Raw genomic sequence first — 24135 nt, 5'->3', positions numbered from 1 at the left:
GTTGTGAGCAATCTTCTGCTTAACTAAAAAGTATAAACACCCAAATGCCTGTTGAATGGCGTTTAATGGTACACTAGGATTAATTGCACTGGCAATGTTTACTGTACTGGCTGATTCACACTCCAGTTTCAAGCAGTCATGGTGGGCTGCACTTTTTTCATGACTAATAATGCTCTGCAATCTAATCCTAGTACATCCTGTTTTATTCCAAACATCACGATCGTACGGACGCTTGTTGTATTTTTGGCAAAGTAAACAAAACATACCTGTAGCTTTCTCGTACTCTAGCCAGTGCCTCCTTCCATTCAGCCATGATACATTAAAACATTTTGATTGCTTAGAAGAGTTGCTTGATCCACTCACAGACGACTGAGAAGCATTACCATCGCTTGAGTGTAAAAATTCTGTTGCCATACTTTCATTTTCTAGGCAAGCTTGCTCATTTTCTTCGTCTTCACTGTCACTGTTTTCTTCGACACGAGCACACTTAGCAGCTGATGGCTTTAACCATTTAAAAAGCGACATATCATAGAACGTGCTAATTTCGTTTGAATAAATAGGCAACTAACCGTATATTCCAATAATTCTATTTAGCGCTCATTTTTATGATTATGGTTCCGCAGTCCTCGATCTCTGCTTTGTTAGTATAGCGATTCGCAGTAGAGCGAAGCTGGTTAGCTAGACTACAAGCACAGGTATTACAATGCTTTTCAGTGCTGGTCGGTGAGTTAATAGTGGTGGTCGATTCATTTGAATACTGGTCGGGCCCGACCACTGCGGGCACATCCCTGGTACTGTAACTATAGAGACTACATAGTTTATGAAAATGATCAGACATTTGAGTAAGTCCATTGTATACAACTTTATTTCTTAACAACACTAGTTTTACAGGTATACTTACAGATAGCATCATCAATATTGCTGTCATTGGTGTCACCACCAGAGTTTTCACAATGACGAGGTTTTAACGTGGTAGGAATATCTTTCAGTCGATTCAGTCTTATACTGAAGTCTGCAAATAACACATATGTAAATACAGAGAGAACATATACAAATGGCATGGCAAACTTATGGGTGTATCCATTCACTGGACTGGACTACTGGACTCAAATTATTTTTCTTCTTACCTTTTATCACCAAACTTGACTAAAATAAGTGTCTCAGAAACTGACACCATTCACCATGAGACATAAAACTTGTACATTGATCACAAAAACTACACTAAAACCCTTGGTGTAGTTCTTTATCGTAATTTGCCCACTGCTAGCAATGTTTCAATCACTGTTAACACTGCTGTCTTATCTGTTTAGCCTTCTTTTGTAAAATAGCCGCCATATATACGTTTTACACTATTATAGAAACTGCCTGTAGTCTGTGCCTTTACTCTAGCTTTGCCGGCTCTTTGGTTTATAATGTTTGTAAACAGTGACGAGTATGCAATGTTAAAGAATTGCTTCCCAATGTACACACTTTCAAACAGGAAGGTAAGGTTACACATATTTGCAAAAAAATACAGTGAGTGTAACAGGGGTTCAAACCAAAGTTATAGACCTCCAAAACTATATAGCACCTTTACTTAATATAACAACATTAAACAGGCTGTAGGACCAGGTATCTTACAGACCTTCAGCACTTGTGCTGTAATGCCTAATTTAAAAAAAGACAGACTACAGTTAGCTATATGTGCCTCTTTTTAATACAAGACAAGACATGGAGAGGAGAGCTCTATAGCTTCAAGTGTGGTGTACTACTGTATGAAATTACTTTTAGTGGTTGAAAAAAATGTGTTTGAGCAAATTTTATGTGAGCCCAGTAGTCCAGTCCAGTGAATGGATGCACCCCAAACTTATACATACAAAGAAAAATTAAGAATTCTAAGTTTGATTAGGGATCATAGAAATAAAAATGGTGGTGTGAGGCTATGCACAACAAGGTGGTGAAGGCACCATCCCGATCATGGCACAATAAACTCTGTGGTAACTAGTGGCCGCTGCTAATGTGCTAGTATACCAGTGGTGTGGCATTCATAGTCTATAATATGCATACACAACATACAGGAGATAGTTACACGTGTGCAGCAACGCATCATTTATTGATTGCAAATTGTTGATAACAGTATAGTACTGTATGTTCACGTTGAGCTGAATCCTTAAAAACAGCTAAAAATTAAAACTTGATTTTTTCTCAACAGAGTTAACATTTCAACCAACCAGATGATTATTGGAAGCAGCAAAGGTGTCAACAACAGACAGGTACGGTTTGGCTCCATTACAAGTTTGGGAAAGGACTGTAATGGACACTGTACTTGTGTGGCTTCCCCATAGGAAATGTATTGTGAAAATTTTGATTGGCCATAAATAGTATGTCAAACATTTGAACAAAAAGATTTTGAAATATTTTTAGCGGGTCAAGTAGTACTACAATTGAGCCAAATTTCAAGATCGTGTGAAATTGCATTCATGAGTTATTAAATGTTTTTGAGGATTCAGCTCAACGTGAACATACTGGTAAAGGTAGAAAATAGTTCCAGCTAGCAAAAGGTATGAAGCATAGAAAATGTACAATGCAAGCAAAACATTGAAACATACTCACTCGCTAATTTTCTCCTTTGTGAAATCTGGAATTCAGCATGGGTGTGGTCCTTCATTACCTGCTTTGTGCTGGGTGTTATATAGAATTACATGTCATCAGCACAAACAGGCATAGTTATTATAATGTTTGTGCCTGCATTCACAGGCAAATCTATCCTGATTCATCCAAAAGCCTCAGTGATCAAATGTTGGTGGAGTACAGTCAACATGGCAAGCACATATTTACACCATATCAATTGAGCTACCCTAACCAGAATATGATCAAGTTGTTAATGTCATCTGCGAATGATGCACTGTAAAGATCACCTCCAAAAATTCCACATCTAGTACCAATTTCCAGCACAAATAATTCCTCTTACATTTGCTTGGTGGGTACTTATGCAGATAAAGTACCAAAACAAGTTAAAACAAAAACAGCAGATCAGTTAGCTGCTCTGGTAGACAAAACAGATTGTAGCAAAGCTGCTGTGTGGCAGACTACAGAAGGAGGTGTTCTGTTTTCAGTATACAATTCTAGTGCTGGTTCAAAGCACTGGTTAGTACATGTCCGTAGGCCTTGTAGTTTTCGAGACCATCACTTATTTATTAATTTATGACATAAATTTCTTATTACTCTTAGTACTTGGTTGTTTCTTATCATTGTTAATCGTTAATCTTATTATCTGTGGGCACAGAATTCTCTGCACTAGGAATTCACTTGAGATAGACCAAATGTTTATTCAAGATCAAATATTTGTAACACTCTATTCTATACCTTGTTCAACTAAATGGGACCAACTGTAATTCAAGACACTATGCTACATACTGTATGCCAGTGACGCCATACTTCATAGGGTAGTTACTGCCTAGTACCATATTGTCCAGGGAGGCCAAGTTTGGCAACCAAAATGCATTGTCAGTATAACGTGTTAGTGCAAGCTGAATATAAAGCCATACACATCAAGTTTTTTGCTTGGATATAAGCACAGCAGTAAGGGGATTTAGAAAACCTGGGTCAATTCTTCAAGTAAGCCAATTCACACAATAGCAATAACATATACTCTTCACCTTGTAGCCACTCTGCCAAGAACATGATTAGCTAGCTAGCTACGATAGCTCAGACTGCAACAGCGATCATACACAAAACTTCCTCCACGATAAAACAACCTGACTAAGCTATTAAACTACTTTCTAGTACATTTCACTACACAATCGCTACAAAGCTATAAACTTTTTCTACTGTACTCAACTGTTACACACATGAGTAACCGCCTGAATTTATTGGAATCATGATACACAAAGTGAAGGAACTAAGATAACAGCAAACCTCTGAATTTATTTCGGTAGTGATGAAATGGAGTATTATAGCTACATGTCAAGGTAAGCTTTAAATAGAACCATAGATTCAACACCCCCCCCCCCCCCCCCCCCCGGGATTGGAAACTCTACACGTGAGCCAATACTGCCTGTACAATTTTGCTGGCGTATCTGCACCTCTAGTTAATTGGTGTGGAATGTGAAGAGAAAATTCTCAACAAGTACAACGCTACCAGTTTAAAGCCTGTGCTGGGCTAAACTGTTTCTTTATCGTTTAACATTGCTGCAGATTCTTTTGGGAGGTCAGGAGCTTTGAAATACACGATTTTTTAAGGGCATCGCCGTATCCACTTTTCTAGCCATAAGTCAATGATTCTGCATGGAATGATTGTCAAACTTGCCTAGGACACATAACTTTTAATCACCAATCGGACCAATATAGTTTCGCGGCCTTGTTTCTTTTGAAGCCACTGTTTCAGTCTTGTCGCTCGAGTTTGCGGACCTTTGTTTTGCTAGCTGTAACAGCCTGTACTGTTGTCTGTCAAGTCCATTTCTCTGTGGTTAGGCTAAACAAGACATATGCTATCGAACTGGGTTATGTATGGAATCGTTTATCTGCGTAATGTATAATAAAATAATTTTAAAAATATGTCATTTGTGATTTATCACCAACAATGTACTAACCATTGTCTGATTAAATGCGCAGGGGAAAACACATTTTTTGTTTATTTCAGGTCTAAATCAATATGGGTAAGCAGAAGTTAAAACTTTCTTCTGTTAAAGGCTACAGAAAGAAAAGAAAAGCTAAGCTAGCAGCCAGTTTAACTTCTGAATCAGTGGCATCCTCCAATAGTAGCAATCCACACAGAGATTTGGTTGTATCATTACCGCTACTATTGTTCACTCATAATAAAGTAAAAGGATTGATGGAGTTACATGATCGCTTGAGCAAGAATGGCATCCCAGGCTGGGATATTGTTGAGAGTACTTCTGAGCGGCTTAGTTTAGCCAAGATGAAATTTTCTCCTCCACATATCAGTGTATCAGTTCAACTATCTTCCAACTTTGAATATTGTATCACTCTGGAGGGCTACACCATCAACCTACCACAATTAGAAGCTCCAATTGGATCTCGTATTCTTGTGTCAATGATGTAATTGTATTGTTGAATACAATAAACACTTTTCATTTATGTGAAGGAAACCTGTGCTCTGAATTTCCTGACTTGGTAGTTCACAATAAAGGAAAATCCTATGGAACAGATCGTAAGTTGTACTTCATAATATGATTAGTTTTACAATTGTACATACAGGTAAAACACTGGTTGCCAACATTTTTACCAATGACAGTAGACAGACTATTAGATACCGGGAGTGTCAGATCATTGTGAAGGAAGGAGTGATCAGGTGTACAAAGTGTGCTGCACATCGTAAAACCTTACAATCTACAGCTACACGATTACACAACAGAGCAAGAAATGATGCATCTAGATCTCCTACTTCACATACCATTACTTCTCCTAGTAGCCATGCCAACCTTGATTACTTGACAGCTCCAGAAGTTTCGCTCAGAGTACAAGCACTACAAAGTCGCTTAAAGAGTAGCAATAAGTTGGTGAGCCAATTACAAGAAAGAGTTAAGACATTACCAGAAACGCAAGGGCTCAATGTAGAACAAGATCTACATGACGACCTAGTAACTGTTATGGATCAGCATGAGGACAGTGTGAGCAAGCAGTATGATGAAGATTCTTTTCAGGTGATATTTTGGAGGCAACAGCGTCAGGCTATACAGAAAGGAACAGGAGTTCGTTGGCATCCTCTGTTCATAAAATGGTGCTTATACCTGCACCATTGCAGTAGTGGTGCTTATAAGGTATTAAGAAATTCAAAGTGTCTGTGTTTACCTTCTGAACGTACTTTGCATGATTATACCCACTTTAATTCAACTGGTGCTGGCTTTTCTGATGCTACTGACAGCCAGCTAAAGGAGTATGCAAAGTTAGATGAATCCCCAAATCACAAATATTTGGTAGGCTTGTTGTTCAATGAAATACACATCAAAGAAGGACTGGTGTTTGATAAGATACTGGCAATTTGATTGGATTTGTGGATTTAGGAGACATTAACAATGGCTTTATAAGGTATTCTAATTCTGATTCGGATGATGAAAGCAAGTTACCTTTGGCAAAGTCAGTCATGTTTATTATGGTCAGAGGATTAACATTTCGTTTAGCCTTCCCTTATGCTCAGTTCCCGGTAGAGTCCATTAAAGGCTTACAGCTTTTCCCTCTTTTTTGGGAAGCAGTTCACAGGCTAGAATTTATGGGGTTCCGTGTACATTCATGTACACGTGATGGAGCTACGTCAAACTGAAGATTGTACCACTTGCTCACACAATCTCAAACTGATAAGTACAAAGTACTGAACAAGTACAGTGAAGACCAGCGATACATATATGTATTTAGTGATCCACCTCACTTGATCAAAACAATTAGAAATTGCTTTTCAACAAGGCCTCTGTGGGTTAGTACATATGTCATTGTGCTTGTCATGCTATGTAGGAATCAACTTTGTTTTGGCAGTGCTGTGGACAATACATTAGTTGGCAACATGTCGTTGATCTATACAAGCGCAATATGGGAACTGGCAAAGGACCTGCAATGGTCCACAAGTTGAAGTACAAGTATATACGCCCAACTTCTTTCTCAAAGATGCAGGTTGACCTTGCAGCTCAGGTTTAATAAATTAATTACATAGTGATGTGTTAAAACGTTGTTTGAATTAGGTACTTAGTTCCACTGTATCAAAAGGTATCAAGTTAACTGGTGGACCACATGCACGACAGCAAAGTTTATTGAAATGTGTGACAAGTTCTTTGATTGCCTTAACGTCAATAACTTGAACGAGGATAACCGGGAGAAAAAAGATTTTAAAAAACCTTATCGAAAGAAAGATGATTTCAGATTAACGGTATGATTTTTTTTTTTGCAAAGGAATTGCCTACATGTATAATTTTGTGGGACAGTGGCTACGTGATGAGTTTATGGCTTATATAAACAACTGGAAAGAATCTGTGAACAACAGAGAGGGCTATACTCCACAACAACAGCAGCAAAACCTGTTAAGTGATCTTACACAAGAAGGGATTTCAATTACAGGTACATAAATCTTTATTGTAATAATTATGTGGCAACGTTCCGCAGTTTCGTCATTTGTGGAGTTAGTTCCTGTAATATTGAGTCAGCCTGGGGTTGAGTATTTTCTAAGTGAAAAGATCTGCCAGGATCCCCCTGGAAACTTTTTTGGCTGTTTACACCAGCGGGGGAAAGTAAACGACAACCCAATGCTGAATGAAGTTTTCAAGGGGGCTCAAGGATTACGCAATGTCAATGTAAAGGCCATTGCTGGCAATTGTAGAGGAAAGAAGTGCCGATGATGCTGTACATTTACATAAGAGAAGAAAAAGTAAACAACATAACAAAGAAAACATTTAATACAACAAACAAAGTACTAAAATAGTTTTTTTTTTTTCTCAATGCTTTTGATTTTTGTGTACCCTTTTTGTTTCACTGTTTGTATTTTTCCACAAATCCTTTTGTGAATGCATGACTACGAATGGTTAAAAATAAATCAATCACCATTGGTAATAGCTCATCACCAACTTCCACAGGAGTCAATCCAATAGTAAAATTTTACATCTACGTCACCCAGCACCTTGTCTGCTATCGTTCACTTAATGGCTGGCATCTTGTCCATGTGTGCAACTTTTGTATACCTTTTCAATTGCTACCAAACAATAATAAAACATCTCATTAATGTGTGTCAACTCTCCTCTGTCTACAGTTTCTGTCCATTGGCTGGATTCCAGGCCAGTTGGGATATCAGACTGCAATAGCAGCAATGCATCCATGTGACTTTTCCTTGTCACAACTTTAGAATATAGCTGCTTTACAATATAACCTCCAATATAGTTAATTGCATTCTTTCTTCAAATGTTAACACTACATCTTGGACATCATCCTCAGCTTCACCTGAGCTTGAAGACTGACCAGCGGCTTTGACTTTTGCTCGAAGCATCCTCTTGAATACTTCCTCAGTAATGTACTGCCAAAACAGTGACTTCATTTCCAAAGACAGTGTATCACAAAATGCTTTCCATTTCTTTTGTAGCTCATCTGATAGCAAATATTTTTGGAATGCTGGCCATAACTTTGAAAGTTTTAATGTCTTTTCGAAAAGCTTTTCCATGTGACTTTGTAAATTGTTTGAAAAACGCTCTGCCATTTCCTTGTTCTCCACTAACAATCTTTTCTGATGATTCACGAAAGAACTTGCAATTACTGGAGTCTGTCGAAAACCTTGACAAGTGCAACACTTCATCGCAAACTTCTAAAAGGTAGTGTTTCTTGTCAACAACTTCAACTGGGTCGGGAACAGACACGGTGAGAGGTGTAGTATCTATGGTGCGGGCCATCACAACTTGTCCATAGAGCACACATGGAAATAATGAATTTCATTGGCGGAAATCAATTTCAATGGAAAGGAAATAATGAATTTCATGGAAATAATGAATTTCAATTGAAAGGTGTCAACGGAGGTGCGGATAGAGGTGACGAAAGTGAAGTTTCCAATCCCGGGGGGGGGTGTAGTATCTATGATAGAACTAAACCTTACTACTCCAGAAGTCTCGCTAGCTACCCTGGGAATATAGATGTGTGTCACACCAGCTTACCTTTCTTAGTTTAGCCAGTCATCCATGACCATTCCTTTAAATAAGTTCACAGTTCCTTTCACTTTGTATATCATGATAATAATAAATTCGGGCAGTTACTTGTGTGTGTGTAATAGTTAAGTACAGCAGAATGAGTTTGTAGTTTTGTAGCGATTGTGTAGTGAAATGTACTAGAAAGTAGTTTAATAACTTAATTAGGTTGTTTTATTGTGAATGAAGTTTCGTGCGCGATCGCTGTTGCAGTCTGAGCCATTGTAGCTAGCTAGCTAATCGTGTTCTTGGCAGAGTGGCTACAAGGTGAAGAGTGTACGTTATAGCTAGCTATTGCGTGAATTGTATGTTATAGCTATTGTGTGAATTGGCTTACTTGAAGAATTGACCTGGTCCAGTCCGGTCCGTTCTGGGTTTTCTAAACCCCCCAGGTTTTCTAAACCCCCCAGCAGTAGCATTCATCCCATGTATATAAGGCCATACAGTCAATTTCAGGTTGCATGTGAATGCAATCAAACAATTTGCACGTGGGACTTTAGAACATATGTGATCATCTGATGCTGACATGCAGTGATTCAATGTGTTGAATAACTACGTCAGTACTTCCCTAGCATTGTTTAACAATCTAAGAAGGCAAAAAATGTAGTTGCGTCATTAAAAGGAGCTAAAGGAAACAACTCACGTGTTTGAGCTATCACATGTGCGAACTGTTCAATTGCATTCGCAAGTATCCTAAAATCGACTGTTTAGTCTTTTACAAAGCAGTTACATATATCACAGCAGTCATAGAATATCTTAGCTATTAGCACTTGTCCTCGGCTTCACCTCAGACTTGTACCAATAACTAAGATATTCTATTCCTACTGTGATATAACCATAATTTACGACCCATTCCAAAAGAAGATAATATCTAACGGGATCAACTGTTTATTGCCAACAGGAACACAATAATTTTACACAATACATCCACATGACATGGAGACACATCAGAAAGTTACAGCTCCCTTAACTATGTAGATAGCCATGGTACGCCTAAAGCTAAACATTCAGCTTTAAAAATAAGATACTGCACATCTTAACTATAGACGGGTTGCCTTTTTAAGGCATGGCCATTTTAACTGTAACATTTTCATGGCATGCTCTGAGTTTTGTAGGGTCAAGAAATGTATTACGGCTAATGGCAGTGACCAACATTTCAGTTACGTTTTAGCTATCTCAGCTCTTAGTACGGCAAGCATGTTATAGTGTAAGGTTTGAGTATAACATATCCACCATGTAAGGTAAAGAGATTCCTAGCCTACAAAGTCACAAATCTCCAGTTTTAGAAGGAATAACAAAATTCACTGAAATAAATAGAATGATGAATTCAATGCTTATAAAGTGTTAAGTACAATAGAATATTCCATACCATTTATGAAGACATGTACAGTTAAATGACGGATTTTCTGTGGATGCTTTCACCACAAATAAAACGAAAGTATACATTATACAGAGGACACACCCTAATACAGCAACCTGTCTATAAGCAAGAGCTTTAATTTGACTGAAACTTAAAGAACACACACACAAGCAGGACTGATATACATAAAATCATTTCACTTGTGTGATGTTATTGCCCAACAAATGTACAACAATCACCTTTCAACTTCACAGTTCCAGAAGGCTGGTTAACATTGTCTATTCTGTTCTGTGACTGCTTCACTGAATACCACTCCACATGATTATCTAAAACAAATATTTAATACTATAATAGAGCACACACTGTGACTGTATGCCTCATAGACCATTTTACATCACTGAGTCTAAAGTAGTGGATGGACCAGGGTAGAGTACATAATCATATAACTGGCTTTAGCTGCTTTGAAATCAGTGCAAGCTTTAAACTATTCGGAAGCTACATTCCAGCACTATAATAAAGTTGAAGATCACCAATAGGGATGGGTAAAACAGGGAAATAGGTGGGTAAGATCATTGCAAGAAGAGGAATAGAGCAGTAGAGAGTAAATTTTGCTTATTTGCTGTTGGCTTGTCGTACATCCTATTAACTGCTGACTGTTCTATTAGAGTATCTCCAGTGTTTTGGTGCTTTAGCAAAAATGATGTACAGGGGCCTAGTAAGCACGGGTGCCATGGGTGCTTGGGCACCCATAAATATTTCCAGTTGCATAACTAATGGGTGTAAGCACACTACTATATATTACTGAAAAGATCGAGATACTCTAATAGAGCAGTCGGTGACTCTAGAAAAGCAGTCACGTATGCTTACGACTTTTTTTTTTGGTCTTCAGCTTTAACACTGGGCACCCATAAGTTAAATATCTTCCTACGCCGCTGATGTAGAAATACGACAAAACTTTTTTTCATACCCTGTAGAAAACGAATAGCAATTTTTGCTATTCGAATAGTTGTGAACGAAATGATTTTTCTTCACGTCAGAAGCACTGAAAAGGTTGTTGGGTAGAAAGGTATACCTGAGAACTATTTCTATCTCTTCGCATAATTTATTCATCGTGAAAATATGCCACTATGTTCACTATCTCAAGCTTCTAAGTCCATCTGATCATACCTTACTACAGTGAATCAAATATATAATGTCATGCTGACAAATAGTTGAATATTCAAATAATCATTTCAGCACTACTCCAGACTCTATCATAATTCAACATTGAAAATACAGTGTCTATTCATCAGGCAGTTGGACAGATTTTTTTGCACTATTTGTCCAGCACTGCCTGTTTAAAGTGGCGGTTCACCCGCCAAACTGACAGACGAGTCACAATTACAAAATGTTTTTGTCTGTTGAAGACTCATTTGGGACATACCATGAACTTGATGATCACATTGCTGTATGACTCTTAGTGTGCTGATTACTGGGAGCTGGTTCACTGAGATTTGCAAACACTAGATAATGCTAAAATATGGATGCCTAAGGTAGTGGCAAGGGCTAAGCCAGAGTTGGTGTAATATAGCATTAATATGACATGCTCACTTGAGGTACAGTACAAAGGAGAAAGCTCTGGAGCTAGACATCGCCAAAGGTGAAGCTCAGCTGTATAGCATGTAGCTACTTGCCTGAATGAAATAGTATGCATGGTGTTTTAGAACTATCAAACCTTGTTGTCCTAGCTAGGCCTTACAGATGATGGCAAGAAGCTTACAGTAATAAAAGTAGAAATGGAGCACAATCATCACATGTTATACATGTATCACAGTGTTACTGTATGATCCATTTAGTGGGAAATATTTAGTCATTTAATGAAGCAAAGAAGGGCTTCTTGACAGGAGAAAATGGAAGTAGACGGTCTTTCACATTGCCAATTTGTCTTGTGGATTAGCAATCAAAATTCTTTAAACAATAATTCTAGTGCTTGTAACATAGCATGGACATGAGAGTCATCTCTTAGTCTCACAATTTATGAACTAGACAGATGCAAACAGCATCGTGGGGCGAGCCTGAACATATTTAATGGGAGTATGCATAGCAGCAATAGTGGTCATATACAAATCTGATAACACAACGTAAAGCATAAGCAAGCAAACAAAATTATTATGTAGATAAATCAATGTCATTGTTGTGTGACTGATTCATTATTTTACATACTAATTCTGCCTTCTCTGCTGCAAGATTGTGTCCCTTTGCCGAGCATATCTTGTTCTGGAGTATTCTCTGTTTCTCCTTCGTCTTTCTTCAGCTTCTTCTGGTGTTTCTCGGTCCCTTCTCAATCTGTACAGCTGTCTCCTTCTTCTAAGCCGTTCTTCTGCATTCATTTAGCCAACCTTAGGTGATTTTCATATTCACGCGCTGATACACGTGTTTCATACGCTGTAAACTACGTCGTATATTTCTTACGTCGTATATTTCTCCGTGACATGGCGATGAGACGAACATATATGGAAGTGCTGTAATCTACTTCGTATATTTCTCCGTGACATGGTCGATGAGACGAACATATATGGAAGTGCTGTAATCTACGTCGTATATTTCTCCGTGACATGGTCGATGAGACGAACATATATGGAAGTGCTGTAATCTACGTCGTATATTTCTCCGTGGCATGGTCGATGAGACGAACATATATGGAAGTGCTGTAATCTACGTCGTATATTTCTCCGTGACATGGTCGATGAGACGAACATATATGGAAGTGCTGTAATCTACATCGTATATTTCTCCGTGGTATGGTCGATGAGACGAACATATATGGAAGTGCTGTGATTTACGCCGTTTATTTCACGGTAAGTCCGTTTATTTCAGGGTCTCTTTCCGATTTCTTCTGTAGTTTTTTGGGCATGGTCGCTGAGACGAAAGTTACGTGGGCGACTCGCTAGTGTGGGGCTCGCTCAGGCTCGCCCCAACTAGAAGAAAAGCATGCAGTATAGGCACTGGATGATGAGGATGGCTACCCACACAAATCAAACAAGATATCATAGTTACAAAAATGCCACCAGTGTACCACACCAAGTATAATTATTGTGGGTACCACAAGAAGTGATCATTGGTGCTGTGTTCACAATTAATACAAGGCCTCTCAGACAGACAAGAACCACTGCAGAATATATGGAAAACTATTCACACTGGGACACTACAAAGGGCATCTTAGGTACATTTGTTGGATTTGATGACTTGAGTGAGGATAGTGCAATAAGAATATGCCATCTAAGAGGACACTTCGTATAAGTTCAAGTTCAGAAGATGAAAAGTGCAGCACTCCGAAGAAAGCTGTTTACAGGTAATGAAGTTATATTATGCTTCAACAGCACATAAGCACTACAACAGGGAAAAAGTCAATTTAAAGGATATTTGCAATATTTAGAGTAAAGTAAATACTGCTTGGTATCTCGCTTGAGAGAAAGTGAAGGTAAAAATATACATTACTGTCCTTTCTTTCTGTGACAATGTCACTCACTCTACATGGTACCACAGTATTGTGCTGATGCCCTCAAACATTTCAGAATGTGGAAGAGTATTTTCAACACAACTTTATTTGTATTTTACATAATGTATTGAGGACTATCTTTATGGAATTGCAAGACAGTTTCCTTACATAAATGTTGCTTCATTATTACTATTCTTTGAAGCTTTAAATTTTTTACAGGCTTTCACATTCATGTTTTGAACTTGCTCAAATAGACCACTTTACTCAGCCTCAGTCTCAGTTCGTTCAAGATGGACAACCACGATATCTAAGATATCAATTTTTATCTTTCAGAGACGTTGGACAACAGGCATTCAGACAGTTATGAGGACAACAGGATACTTCAAACATCAGGTCATGTAATGCACAACCTTGATGTCACAAGTCATTAACAATGTTTACTGCAAGAAAGAGAAAGAAAAGAATTAAAAGTTTAAGGCATAAATTGCAATGGTGCAATGAAAATTAAACAATTTATAAACTACAGTTTTTGTATTACCAAGAGCACTGGCTGATGAGAATCGCTACCCACACAAATCAAACAAGAGTCATTGGACTAGCAAAGCCACCAGTGTGCCACACCAAGTATAATTACTGTGGGCACCACAAGAAGTGATCATTGATGCTATATTTACAATTAATACACTGTACAAGACCACTCAAGACAGACAAAAACGATTGCAGAGTTTGGAAAACTATATAATCAATATGTACTGGGATAGGAACATCTGAGGTACATTTGGCAATCGAACTACATAAACACTTAGTCAAAAGAGGTTTGACAAGACACATCATAGTCACAACACATCATACAAACATGAGTGGTGGGGTGTATTACAGCTCTTCATGTTTATTAACACACATTTCATGTGCCTTGTCAAATGCCACAGAATAGTAATATCTACTTGTAATACTGACAGCAAATCCTTCCTGCTTCTAAACACTGTAGCATGTTGGGTGGGCACTGATGGATATCAGCCAGTAATTCTCTCATACATGTCATTATTAAATGCAGCAAATAATGGCGCCATTCGCCTTAAAATGCACTTACATTAGCCATATAAGGTTAGTTGGATTTGATGACTTGAGGGATGATAGCCCAATAAGAAGCAAGAATATACCGTCTAAGAGAATGCTACAGTTGAGCTCAAGTACAAAAGAAGATAAAACCAGTACTCCAAAGAAAGTTGTTTAGAGGTAATGAAGCTATGAGGTTATTATGCATAACAGTATACAACAATATTGTTGTAAGTATTTACTATGAAAGTCCTGTATATATGGCTTCCCATACCTGTAAAAAATGCATGGGTCCGCTTAAAGTTGCGTAGTACCATAATTAGGAAATAATTCGATGTAAAACTTTTCATTATCAATGGATCTGGACGAAATCTTTTATGACGAAAATTTTAATTACAATATTCAGTACAAAAAAAATTCATTTTTAGAAGTGATAAATGTGCGGGTAAATTACCAGCTGTAATGACTCTTTTCCAGTATTTTAAGTGGAAAGATGGCCTTCCAGAACCCAATGGTGAACTTGCATCCGCCATTCCCCTGGATGCAATTGTGTCAATGAATAGAGAAGTAAGGGAAGTAGTTGCCAGCAGTGGAAGTGGGGAAACGAAGCCCACCCCAAGCTGCAGAAGGATTATGTCTGGCTGATAACAGAAACCACATCCGCATTAACAGATCTTGGGCACAATCGTTTATTGAAACAATGGGATTTATGAGAAAGAAAGCTACCACTTCCAAAAGCAAGAATGTTGAGGTGGTAAAAGAGCAGTTCTTATAGCAACTAATTTGAATTGTATCAATAGAAGAAATATGCCCAGAGCTGATATTGAACTGGGACCAAACAGAGCTGAACACTGTGCCTTCATCACTTTGGACCATGGAAAAAAGGAAGAAAAGGGTTGAATTAATCGGTCTTGAGTATAAACGTCAGATTTTGTTGTACCGTCCTGGGAGATTTCCTCCCAATTCAGTTGATTTTCAAAGGAAAAACCTCAAGATGTATCAACCCGGCATATTACCCACTCACGTAAATGTTGGTCCAATGAAGAGATCATGTTGCGGTATGTTGACTGAATCATATTACCATATGTTCGTAGTGTGAGGCACATGAAGGGAGATGAGAGCTTACCTGCTGTGATAATTTTAAAGGCCAGGTAACAAAGGATGTGCTTACACTACTGGACAGCAACAAAATATACGTTGCACTTTTGCCTCCAAACACAACAGATACAGTAAGCTTCAACCTTTAGATGTTTCAGTTAATAAACCAGCTAAGAATTTTGTCAAGAGAAAATTTGAAGAATGGTATGCTAAAGAAATCTTTACACAACTTAAGAGTGTCAAATCCTGCTAGCCAAGAGCTTGAACCAGTTGACTTGTCACTGCCAATAATGAAGGAACACTTTTCAGGATGGCTTGTAGACATGTTTAATTATTTCAGGAAATCCACAGTTTGTAATAAATGGGTTTATTCGTGCTGGGATTTCAAGGGCTTTGATATAGCATAGATAATGATGACATGATGGAGAATGCAGATGAGAAAAATCAGGTAGTTGAGGACTACCTAGACGAGGATGAGTATACAAGCAGTGATGATTGAGATAGCAATGATAAGGATAAGATTGACACTTCATCTGAAGATAAAGTTGAATGATTTGGCATGTGAAGATTAGTAGAGAATAGCCATAAAATTAATATTGATTGTATCTCACTCTTTACAATTGGTTATATACATATTTACTGGAAATAGTTGCCACAAATTGAGTAGTTAAGTTTAGCAACATGGAGTTTCCAGTATATAGCTACTAAAGAAACAAGATAGCTAAACCTAGCTATTACTGTTGTTGAATGCTTGCTCATATCTGCTTTACCACTGTGGTGAGCATGGGAGAGGAGATGGAACCAGTATGAGGTGTGTACCATGAACCAAGGAACCTAAGAGAAATTGTGAAACTGGACTAGTTCCATAGACTAACAGTATGTTCATAGTTGCAAGTGCAGCGAGTGCAGCGTGCAATCCGTTGATCCAAGGCACAATCATTATATTTGAAGGCATGCAAACTTGGACAACGCGACATCGATACCGGCGTTACCATACTAAAGCATTCACATGTTCACAGCTTGCGTAGCAGACTGTTAGCTATAAATACGTGGGGTATGCCACTGCCTATTAATTATTATTCGTGCATAAAAATTTTCGTCAGGCAGATGGGGAGACGAAAATATTTATTCTTGAAAATACTTATTAATGAACATCTTTCAATTGAATATTTTCCAAACTACAGTATTCCAATGATTTTAAAGTAGCACTAACAACATTTTGCTAATTCCCTTAGGCCAGCATGACTACACCTTTATCAGAAATTCTTTAGCACATTCCAGTCATCAAGAAGAATGATAAGCTTCTCTAAAGCTGTTTCATACTGTCGTTTTATATTCAGTAAGTGTTGATCGGTTTACCATCACCTACTAGCACGACCCATCCGTTCTGCTGTTTAATATCAAACTTCACTAGTAAATCTTCTGTTACTATGCACATTGTCTCTGGGTTTTCATTAATCAGCTGCATGTGTCATTAAATTTGCTGTCCAAAAAGCATCTCAATTTACTCAAGGCACAGTATGATGATCAACTATATACGCATGAATAAATAATGTTGCCGAATGACTCTTGCCATCATCATTCTCTTCAAATAATGCCATTGTTAGTTTCTGACACTGATGATATTACTTATAAAATGTCAAGCTTCTAACTACTAATGTTCACTGTCTCTTAGGGCCCATTTTTCCAACATTGAGTGGCGATCTGTCTGGTAATGATTGCACTACACGTTTAGAAGCACTGATGTTACACATGTCAACCTAATTGAAAGCATTTGGTGAGTCTTGACACTTCACCTTAGTCATAATAAAGCTGTGCAGAAAAAGAGTTGGTAAATTTGTCTGCTCTCCATTACCATGATCTATTGCAATGTCAATATTTGGTTGTACAGTCTACACTGTGGTTCCTTGGTGCTGGTTGCCACAGTAGACAGCTGAGGCAATGGCTTTTGTAACAGGCATAATAAAAGTGGTCACTACAATGTTCTGACTCTTGTGGAGCTATCGTCATGTCATCATGTATGAGACAACTTTTTACTGATGTAGTCTGGATGTAGTAAAAGTGTCACAACACTATGACAGTTAGAACTGCAAATGGCGATATTACTATAAGTCTTGTTATAACACTGTCTGATAGTTTGTCTGGAGTTGTAAGATTAATTTCTCTAGGAAATTTCTCACACTGTGCTGTGTGTGGGTTACAACATTGAAATGCTGACTGACCAGGAAAAATCATGCTTTATACTTTCATACAAGGAATGTGGTTACCTCCATGACTGGATTACATGCCATTGTTGTTTTTTCCATTGATAGTTTTTCCCAAGTGTTTCTCTAGGTGTGCTCACTCTACCTCCCCCCATGTACCATAACATGACTTTTGTCATCCTCTGTCTCCTGAGAGGATGCATTCCTGTGATGGATTGTCTTGTGTTGTACCAGAGGAACAACAGTCATCATTTGGCTGTTTTAAATACACGGCAACAGTTTAGCTTTTTGATTTTGCTTAAGTGTGGCTAGTAGTGATATACTATAAATTATACACTTTTAAAGTAGGTCTGAATGATACTGTCATTTTAGTACCACAATCGATACTTAAGCCACTATTCACGATACTGGATAATTTTAATAAGTCAATCACAGCTGGTGCTACATAGTGTATTGCTCAGTATTCCTGCAGGAAGTCATTAAAGGTAGCATCAAACTAGCCACTATCATTCTTGTTTACAGTAAAAGTTATTGTAACACATGCTTTGAGGTTATGTTATGGTGTTCACTTTTTTTCAATAGCGCCCAACATCACCAACCACCCTACACCTCGATAAATTTTCTAAGTTATCTTCACCATTACACTATTGGCAGTACTTCTGTATACTAAAAAAGCCATATAAACAATAGAATTACAGGATTCTGTTGTGAGCTCCTCCAGGCTTTGTTCACCACTGAAGCAGAACATTTTACACTTAGATCACACATTGCATCTCTGCATGGTGAGTATACTTCTTACTGTAAACACTTAATCATTGTTGTGAATAGTTCATAAACCATTTCCTTTCCACACTAAGCCTAAAGTTGGGTGGAGGTCTTGTTAATTGATAGTGAGTGCCATAATTGTCTGACTAACCACATAGTGTAAATGACATGGCTTCCTCATCCTTGCTTGCATTCCTTTTTACCCCACTGCCTCTAATTTCATTATTGCTGTTATCAATCACATGCATGCATATTTTAATGCTAAGAGAGCTGGCTATCATTTACAGCAAATATCACTTGCACTTCAGAAATGGTAGTAAAACACAAGTACTAGTTCTTAAAAGGCTTTAGCTAACCTTTATGTTACAGTTAAAGCACTGCCGCGCGTGTGTATGGACAATACAGCACGAGGGTGTGTGTCGAGAGGCTAATACAGCACGAGGCAAAGCCGAGTGCTGTATTTGCCTCCAGACACCCACCGAGTACTGCATTTTTCATACACACAAGCATAGGTGGTCCTTTAAGTGTTATATTTTACTTCTTGGTCGTCTTGCTCGGAGCAATTTTCTCTAGTACTCAAACTGTTGCGATTTTCAGTGATCAGAATATCAGTTAAGTGTTTAACTAATCTATTTCTAGTCAAAGAATGAACTAATAGGATTAGTTGGATAGTTTTAGCGATTTACAATGTCACGCACGTGATCAATTGTGCTGTCCTAGTGGAGTCATGTTTAAAAAGCTTCATGATCAGACGGCCAGTAAGTATTTTATACAGTCTATTTCTAGCCATAGAACGAACTCGTAGGATCAGTTTGGCTGGTTTTAATAATTTACAGTGTGTTGCTTACATAGCATTTCTTAAATAAATTCTCCACATAACTGTACTATATTTACCCAAATGTGCTGTATTTGCCCAATTAAGCGTTGTATTTTCCCAATTACAGGGGATTTATTACTTCTTGCAATACTGGAGAGCCAAAAGCATAGAGCGTGATATGGCTTCTTACATGTTAACTAGCCACAAACATGTATAGTTCACTCCCATTATGGTGGTTGTTTACTGTTATCATTCCTAGTATGGACTATAGAACAACAGTCTTTGGTCAATTAAAGAAGCCATATGACGTTTTACGGCTTTTTGAATTTTGCCTTCTGTGTTGCAAGAAGTAATAAGTCCCCTGTACCTGCATAACTGTACTGTATGACTCATACAGTACAGTTATGCAGCTGATTAGTAATGTATGGACAAAACAATACGTGGCATTGCTTTGATCCTCCCACGCAAATTACAATATAATAACAGACAGCTTGTATATTTTCTTTTGTGATAATGAATATATGACCTCCACCCACATGGAAGTCCAAATTTTTGTGGATGAGAAACAAGTAATCAAGTTTGCCAGACCTTAGCTACAGTTCTCTACAGTACACCTACACCAGTAGATATACTAGTGGACATTTAATCCCTATACCCATGACTGAAGTAGGGATTGAGTGTCAACTAGTATATCTGCAGGTGTAGGTGACCTCCCTTGTTTCCCTACTTTTTTCTATGAATTCCTAATCGATCATAATTTTTCCTTATACTTTTGTTGGCTTACTTCTTTGTAACATTATTGTAACTGCTAAAACTGGTGAACCCACACATACTGCATCAAAAGAATGGCGCCAGATCAGAGTTAATCAGTATGTTTTGTCTGAACGCACATACCAACCATCAACTATTAACTCGAAAATGGTCATCACACCTCACTTTCAGCCATATTCAGCCCATTACACAGCATTACAAATGAAAGCAGTAGGAGAAGGGCCTCTGAAATCAATCTAGTCACCACGGAAAATATGGACAATTCCCATTTACAAATGAAAGGGAGCCATTGAGTGACCACAAATCGACACCTGCTGTTAGTATAAAGAAATGGGACACAAAAGAGGATAAAGGTAAGTCCATGATATTCGTACTGCAGTATGCCAAACGGCACAGCTGAAGCAATGTCAAACAGTGAAAAATCAAGCTTTAATTTTTTAAATTCCGTAGCAATCTATCTGAATTGATTTTGGTTGTTCTGGTGACACTTTCGGGCTTGACCATACTATTTATGGCTTGACTCTAACCAGTACTGCCAAGGCAATATGAAGCCGATTTCTGGTCAATATATTTTTGTGAAAAAGGTGTTAAACCTCCATGATCCCTAAAGGCAGTGGAGACACCTATATTAAGGGGCGCTGGGGTCTAGCTTGGAAATATCATGTTGTTAGTCGAAGACCAAAAAAAAGGTCATTACCTGCTGGCAATAGTTGCCCTCTACCAACTATATCTCCTTATTTATTACTACATACGTAGCTTGCTACACTGCTCCTCAAAGACTGTGACTGCTCTATTAGAGTATCTCGATCTTGACTGCTCCATTATAGTATCTCGAATGATGTTCAAGCTAGGCTCTCCATCACAGCTATAAATAATTTTAGGGGGCTGGGCCCCTCCATAATTTTTTTCACAGGGGCTGCAGCCCCCCCCCCCCCCCCGATATACAGTACTACTGTGCTGTATGATACCAACACACATAATAGTGCAGTCAATGTGTCCTGCCCTATCTACAATAGTCATATCAATAAAATCAAAAAAAGTAAACTAGATGAATTTTTTTTTAAATAAAAACAAGAAGGGATCACTGGGGTGGTAATGTAAACCACAAATCCCTATTGTGACTCATCTCAAAATGAACTAAAATTTATGACACGCCACCCAGTGATTTCCCTCTTGAACTTTGTTTCCATCTAGTTTGAAGGCAAGAGCCATGAACCTGAACACATGAATCCATATACTAATTTGTAGTCAACAAATGTTCTCATGTTTTCTCCAGTGATAGCACATGCTGGTAGCCTATAATGTGTCACTGTAAGCCTGTTTTGTGTAGGGATGATATTCCAGCTGGATTATAAACCAAATACAAGATACTGGCTGTACATACACTTGTAAGGAAGAACAATTTCTTGGGTGCTTTATTAATATGCCTGTAGAAAAAATAATTACAGGTCCCAAAGCTGGTATCCCATTTTAAGAATCACACATTGATAACAGGGTGTTACCTACAGAAGAATTACTACAGGTAACAGAAAGGTGTCCCAGTGTGTAAACAAGAGGAATAAGAGCTCAGTTTTCTTTGTTTAGAACAGCGTCTATAACCTGTTATTTTGATAATTTGGTATTTGTGGTTTATTGGTATTTGTGGTTTATTGGAATTTGTTGAAACAACTGGTCTGCATTCCCATGGGGGGACTATAGTCAAGTCTCTATCTATCAAACTTTTGTCAGTGATAAAATTGCCAACTTTTAGTGCATGCGTTTGTAATCCAGCACAAGGTTTACAAGGTCCAGAAGTTAAAGTTAGCTCGCGGACACTTGCTGTTTGCAAGAAAGAAGCGGAATGATAAATCCTTGCACCAAGTTTCCACATGTTTGTTGAAGAACTTTCACCCTCATTGCCTAACTGGTAAAGTTGAAAAAATTCACAGAGACTTCGACGCCTGTGTAAGTAGCCAGTATCTTGGAATAAAAAAGAAGACTTAGTGGGACTGTGGCGCATGAAGCAATCAGTGTACGATCTTATACTTCGGCCTCTGCAAAGTGCGTTATAATTACGCCAATCTTCAGAAGTAGTTTATATTCCTGTAGCTTCCGTTCTCCTTGTACTGAAGGCGCCAGCACCCTTAACATTCCAACTACCATCTCGTACAAGAGTTTTGGAGTTTCGGATCATTTGAAAACTGAGCGGTTTAGCTACACAAGACTATCGCCCCGAGCGCAGCTAGTTGTCAAATATTCTGTCAGTCGTCGTCTGCTAGTTACCATAACACAAAAAATATCATATACCTTCGTGTTCCTGCCTTGGTTCCTCCTGTCCAGTCCCACACAACAGCTTTGAAGTACACTCCATCTGGACTTCTCAGTTATCACGCTTTCGCACACGTGGCAAGTAATTATAATGCTCACGTGAGTTAGATTAGATTAGATTATCAATTTTTGTCAAAGACATGGGTACACTGTGACAAAAGGCACAGCCTGCAAACGTGCTCCCCATACAGAACATACAAGTACAAAAAACAAACACATAACAGTAACACAAAAACAAAACACAAAACAATAACATTAGAATACATGAATTGAAAAACAAAACAGTTACAAGATTATGCAAAAAGAAAACGACGAAGTGCAGTCCAGAATGCAACTGGATTAGTCAATTTTAGAATACGATGGGGAATGGTGTTCCATAGGAAGGGAGAGTTGATGAAAAAGGAAAAACGCCGGGAGTTAATAGTGGAGGATGGAATAAATAACGACATTGGATGAGATCTAGTGACGGTGGTAGAAAATTGAAAATACTTAGAAAATGGGATAGCAACTCTATTATGTAAAATATCATGAGTCAGACTGGTCGAAAAGTAAGATCTTCTGGTATGAAGAGTTGGCCAATGAAGTTCCTGTAGGCAAGAGTCTGAAGACCTAGACCAGTTATGGTTAATAGTATCCCATCTACTACCGCACACCCAACGGGTAGCACGATGTTGGATCGCTTCTAAATTAGTCACATCCTTCTTAGTGTGTAAGCACCAAACTGGGGAAGCATACTCCAGAATAGGTCTCACTACAGCCCGGTATGCAGTTGCTTTGACTGATGCAGAACATGAAAACAGAGTATGGCGCAAGTAATTCAGAGACCGTGATGCTTTGGCTACTAGATGTTTCATGTGATCACCCCATTTGAGTTGAGAGTTAATGAATATACCCAGTTATCTCACTACTGACTTCAGTGAAATCTGCTGACCATCCAGAAAATAAGCACACAAGGGAGGAACACGTTTGTAAGAAATACAAATACTATCACATTTCAAGGGATTCAGCTTCAATAGCCATTTCTTGCACCATTCAAAAATTGCAGTTAAGTCATCTTGGAGATGTTTGCAATCATTAGAAGACACAATTTCCTTGTAAAGTGCAATATCATCAGCAAAGAGCTTGATGATGCTGTGTTGGGAAACCTTACGCAGCTCATCAACATACAGTAGGAACAAAAGTGGGCCTAAAACAGATCCTTGGGGCACCCCAGATCTGACAGGCAGCCATTCAGAAAAGCTACCGTTCACCACAACCCTCTGATATCGTTTAGTCAAGAATGAATTTAGCCATGACAACAGATTTCCATGAATTCCCAGACTCTCAAGTCGAAGCAACAATCGCTGATGTGGAACAGAGTCAAAGGCCTTAGCAAGCTAGGTCAAGGAGGAGGCAGTGAGCAGAGTTACGTCGTTCAAGGCAAGCTGACCAGTCATCAAAAGCGGGTAACGGTGGAATGTTTGTTGCGAAAACCGTGTTGGGATTCACTAATAAGTTTGTGAGACTCCAGAGCATAGGTTAGTTGACGATGAATGATTCTTTCCATCACTTTCACAACAATAGAAGTGAGACTTATAGGACGATAGTTAGAAGAAAGGTGTTTGTCGCCTTTTTTATAAACAGGGACT

At 38.3% G+C, this 24135-nt stretch overlaps 1 protein-coding gene across 2 annotated transcripts in view; it reads right to left on the bottom strand.

Annotated features, from left to right (window-relative positions):
- The window catches only part of LOC136252226 (zinc finger protein 878-like), a 28472-nt gene extending 5889 nt beyond the window's left edge, over nucleotides 1–22583 (bottom strand). The window contains exons 1-3 of one of the 2 annotated variants that reach the window (XM_066044621.1): nucleotides 22487–22583; nucleotides 10251–10337; nucleotides 902–1012 (exon numbers count right to left, since the gene is read on the bottom strand). In XM_066044621.1, coding sequence (XP_065900693.1) covers nucleotides 902–1012; nucleotides 10251–10337; nucleotides 22487–22550 — 262 coding nt within the window. In that variant the 5' untranslated portion in view covers nucleotides 22551–22583. Of the gene's footprint in view, nucleotides 1–901; nucleotides 1013–2592; nucleotides 2763–10250; nucleotides 10338–22486 lie in introns of those variants that run through there. The other variant, XM_066044622.1, reaches the window with a different exon arrangement.
- Between the last annotated feature and the right edge of the window lie 1552 nt (nucleotides 22584–24135).

Source organism: Dysidea avara, chromosome 4 (assembly GCF_963678975.1).
Source record: "Dysidea avara chromosome 4, odDysAvar1.4, whole genome shotgun sequence".
NCBI lineage: Eukaryota > Metazoa > Porifera > Demospongiae > Dictyoceratida > Dysideidae > Dysidea > Dysidea avara.
This window is presented reverse-complemented; position numbering and strand designations above follow the sequence as displayed.